General features: G+C 38.4%; 1 protein-coding gene across 1 annotated transcript; it reads right to left on the minus strand.

The window, feature by feature from the left end:
• Nucleotides 1-3,094: 3,094 nt before the first annotated feature.
• On the minus strand, nucleotides 3,095-4,120 carry LOC134729339 (peptide-N(4)-(N-acetyl-beta-glucosaminyl)asparagine amidase-like). Its single transcript, XM_063597891.1, has one exon. It carries the CDS (start codon nucleotides 3,841-3,843, stop codon nucleotides 3,292-3,294), a length of 552 nt encoding a protein of 183 aa, XP_063453961.1. The 5' UTR covers nucleotides 3,844-4,120; the 3' UTR covers nucleotides 3,095-3,291.
• Between the last annotated feature and the right edge of the window lie 443 nt (nucleotides 4,121-4,563).

Raw genomic sequence — 4,563 nt, forward strand, 5'->3', positions numbered from 1 at the left:
TTAATAGTTATTTTTTTCTTTCTTCTTTTATAATAATTTAAGTTCTAGGGTCCATGTGCACAACGTGTAGGTTTGTTACATATGTATACATGTGCTATGTTGGTGTGCTGCACCCATTAACATTACATTAGGTATATCTCCTAATGCTATCCCTCCCAGCTCCCACGACCCCATGACAGGCCCCGGTGTGTGTGTGATGTTCCCCACCCTTAGTCCAAATGTTCTCATTGTTCAATTCCCACCTATGAGTGAGAACATGCGGTGTTTGGTTTTCTGTCCTTGTGATAGTTTGCTCAGAATGATGGTTTCCATTTTCATCCATGTCCCTACAAAGGACATGAACTCATCCTTTTTAATGGCTGCATAGTATTCCATGGTGTATATGTGTCACATTTTCTTAATCCAGTCTATCACTGATGGACATTTGGGTTGGCTCCAAGTCTTTGCTATTGTCAATAGTGACACAATAAACATAAGTGTGCATGTGTCTTTATAGCAGCATGATTTATAATCCTTTGAGTATATACCAAGTAATGGGATTGCTGGGTCAAATGGTATTTCTAGTTCTAGATCCTTGAGGATCACTAAACTGTCTTCCACAATGGTTGAACTAGTTTACAGTCCCACCAACAGTGTAAAAGTGTTCCTATTTCTCCACATCCTCACCAGCGCCTGTTGTTCCCTGACTTTTTAATGATTGCCATTCCAACTGGTGTGAGATGGTATCTCATTGTGGTTTTGATTTGCATTTCTCTGATGGCCAGTGATGATGAGCATTTTTTCATGTGTCTGTTGGCTGCATAAATGTCTTCTTTTGAGAAGTGTCTGTTCATATCCTTCGCCCAATTTGTGATGGGGTTGTTTGTTTTTTTCTTGTAAATTTGTTTGAGTTCATTGCAGATTCTGGGTATTAGCCCTTTGTCAGATGAGTAGATTGCAAAAATTTTCTCCCATTCTGTTGGTTGCCTGTTCACTCTGATGGTAGTTTCTTTTGCTGTGCAGAAGCTCTGTAGTTTAATTAGATCCCATTTGTCAATTTTGGCTTTTGTTGCCATTGCTTTTGGTGTTTTAGACATGAAGTCCTTGCCCATGCCTATGTTCTGAATGGTATTGCCTAGGTTTTCTTCTAGGGTTTTTACGGTTTTAGGTCTAACATTTAAGTCTTTAATCCATCTTGAATTAAGTTTGGTGTAAGGTGTAAGGAAGGGCTCCAATTTCAGCTTTCCACAAATGGCTAGCCAGTTTTCCAGTACCATTTATAAATAGGTAATCCTTTCCCCATTTCTTGTTTTTGTCAGGTTTGTCAAAGGTCAGATGGTAGTAGATGTGTGGTATTATTTCTGAGGGCTCTGTTCTGTTCCATTGGCCTATACCTCTGTTTTGGTGCCAGTACCATACTGTTTTGGTTACTATAGCCTTGTAGTATAGTTTGAAGTCAGGTATTGTGATGCCTCCATCTTTGTTCTTTTGGCTTAGGATTGACTTGGCAATGTGGGCCCTTTTTTGGTTCCATATGAACTTTAAAGTAGTTTTTTCCAATTCTGTGAAGAAAGTCATTGGTAGCTTGATGGGGATGGCATTGAATCTGTAAATTACCTTGGGCAGTATGGCCATTTTCACGATATTGATTCTTCCTATTCATGAGCATGGAATGTTCTTCCATTTGTTTGTATCCTCTTTTATTTCATTGAGCAGTGGTTTGCAGTTATCCTTGAAGAGATCCTTCACATCCCTTGTAAGTTGGATTCCTAGGTATTTTATTCTCTTTGAAGCAATTGTGAATGGGAGTTCACTCATGATTTGGCTCTCTGTTTGTCTGTTATTGGTGTATAAGAATGCTTGTGATTTTTGTACATTGATTTTGTATCCTGAGACTTTGCTGAATTTGCTTATCAGCTTAAGGAGATTTTGGGCTGAGATGATGGGGATTTCTAAATATACAATCATGTCATCTGCAAACAGGGACAATTTGACTTCCTCTTTTCCTAATTGAATACACTTTATTTCTTTCTTCTGCCTGATTGCCCTGGCCAGAACATCCGACACTATGTTGAATAGGAGTGGTGAGAGAAGTCATCCCTGTCTTGTGCCAGTTTTCAAAGGGAATGCTTCCAGTTTTTGCCCATTCAGTATGATATTGGCTGTGGGTTTGTCATAAATAGCTTTTATCATTTTGAGATACATACCATCTATACCTAATTTATTGAGAGTTTTTAGCATGAAAGGTTGTTGAATTTTGTCAATGGCCTTTTCTGCATCTGTTGAGATAATCATGTGGTTTTTGTCTTTGGTTCTGTTTATATGCTGGATTACGTTTATTGATTTGTGTATGTTGAATCAGCCTTGCATCCCAGGGATGAAGCCCACTTGATCATGGTGGATAAGCTTTTTGATGTGCTGCTGGATTCAGCTTACCAGTATTTTATTGAGGATTTTTGCATCTATGTTCATCAGAGATATTGGTCTAAAATTCTCTTTTTTTGTTCTGTCTCTGTCAGGCTTTGGTATCAGGATGAGGCTGGCCTCATAAAATGAGTTAGGGAGGATTCCCTCTTTTTCTATTGATTGGAATAGTTTCAAAAGGAATGGTACCAGCTCCTCTTTATACCTCTGGTAGAATTCCGCTGTGAATCTGTCTGGTCCTGGACTTTTTTTGGTTGGAGTCTATTAATTATTGCCTCAATTTCAGAGCCTGTTATTGGTCTATTCAGGGATTCAACTTCTTCCTGGTTTAGTCTTGGGAGGGTGTATGCGTCCAGGAATTTATCCATTCCTTCTAGATTTTCTAGTTTATTTGCATAGAGGTGTTTATAGTATTCTCTGATGGTAGTTTGTATTTCTGTGGGATTGGTGGTGATATCCCCTTTACCATTTTTTATTGCATCTATTTGATTTTTCTCTCTTTTCTTCTTTATTAGTCTTGCTAGTGGTCTATCAATTTTGTAGATCTTTTCAAAAAACCAGCTCCTGGATTCACTGATTTTTTGAAGGGTTTTTTGTGTCTCTATCTCCTTCAGTTCTGCTCTGATCTTAGTTATTTCTTGCCTTCTGCTAGCTTTTGAATATGTTTGCTCTTGCTTCTCTAGTTCTTTTTTTTTTTTTTTTTTTTTAATTCAATATTTTATTATAGTCCACGTATAAAGATAATTTTCATGAGGGTTACATGATGGATAGCTAGCAAAAGAAATATGCTAGCACATGGTGGTAACTGCCAACTAAGCATGCACTGAACCAACAGACTACTTGAGTAAGTCCTTGATTATTGCCAGCTTTTCTATAATGTTCAGGTTCTCAAAGGTCACTGAATTTTATAATTATCTCCAAACAATTTTCTTCATGGTCATTTAAGCTTTGTCTAAACAGCTGGGTGTGTTGCCAAGCGACATCACCATCTCCTCTGCTTAATTCTGCTTCCAAAATAACTTCAGTGGCACCAGAAAAATCAGCATAGGAGTGAAGACTGTTATCGCCTGTCAGTTCTACTCGTGCTGTATCAGATCGCAATTTCCATTCTATTGTTCCAGTCTGAAAAGTTTGACTACTTGTTCTAATAGAAATGCTATCTACTTTTAGGCCAACCGACCCACACTCAAACTTCCAGGAAATGTAAGCAAAAGATGATCCTTCCTTTCGGGCCAAATATACCATGTGCCAGTCTGTTTCAACTTTTCTGAATATAGATTCCATTTTCCACACACCATTCTCCCATCCAGAAATGGTTTGATTGTTATTTGAAACTCGAACATAACGATCTTTCACAATATTGTAACAAAGGTGGAGCTGTTTAGAAATCTTCTCATTTTCACAGGGAATAAACGAGGTTTCTTTTCTCTGTAGACCCATTTCACCTCGGGCTACTCTCCAAGCCACTGACCCAGATATTCTTCCCCCAAGTTCTCCAGGTTTAGGGGTTTTGGGAGATATAAATTCAACAAGCTCCACAATTATCCTCTGGAGAAGTTCTTTCCTTCTGTTTTCTGACAAAAACAGTTGCCTCTGCTTATTAAGTCCATTAATAGTGTCTCGAAGTAATGCTTCTTTAACCTTAGTTCTTCTGGCAATCACCTCTTCATGTTTGCAGGAATATCGCCAAGTGACATCAACTATCTCATCTTTTGAAAATGCTTTTAATTGTGATGTTAGGGTGTCAATTTTAGATCTTTCCTGCTTTCTCTTGTGGGCATTTAGTGCTATAAATTTCTCTCTACACACTGCTTAAATGTGTCCCAGAGATTCTGGTATGTTGTGTCTTTGTCCTCATTGGTTTCAAAGAGCATCTTTATTTCTGGCTTCATTTCATTATGTACCCAGTAGTCAGTCATTCAGGAGCAGGTTGTTCAGTTTCCATGTCGTTCTTTCCTTCCTTCCTTCTTTCCTTTCTTCCTTCTTTCCTTCCTTCCTTCCCTCCTTCTTTACTTCCTTCCTTCTTTCCTTCCTTCTTTTTTTCCTTCCTTCCTTCCTTCTTTTCCTTCATTCCTTCCTTCTTTTCTTCTTTCTTTTTTGACAGAGTTTCACTCTTGTCACCCAGGCTGGAGTGCAGAGGCACAATCTCAGCTCACTGCA

Source organism: Pan paniscus, chromosome 18 (assembly GCF_029289425.2).
Source record: "Pan paniscus chromosome 18, NHGRI_mPanPan1-v2.0_pri, whole genome shotgun sequence".
NCBI classification, from domain to species: Eukaryota; Metazoa; Chordata; class Mammalia; order Primates; family Hominidae; genus Pan; species Pan paniscus.

Excerpts from the sequence above, each read along its gene's own strand:
- LOC134729339 (XM_063597891.1), bottom strand. The coding sequence starts at position 3,843 with ATGGGTCTACAGAGAAAAGAAACCTCGTTTATTCCCTGTGAAAATGAG.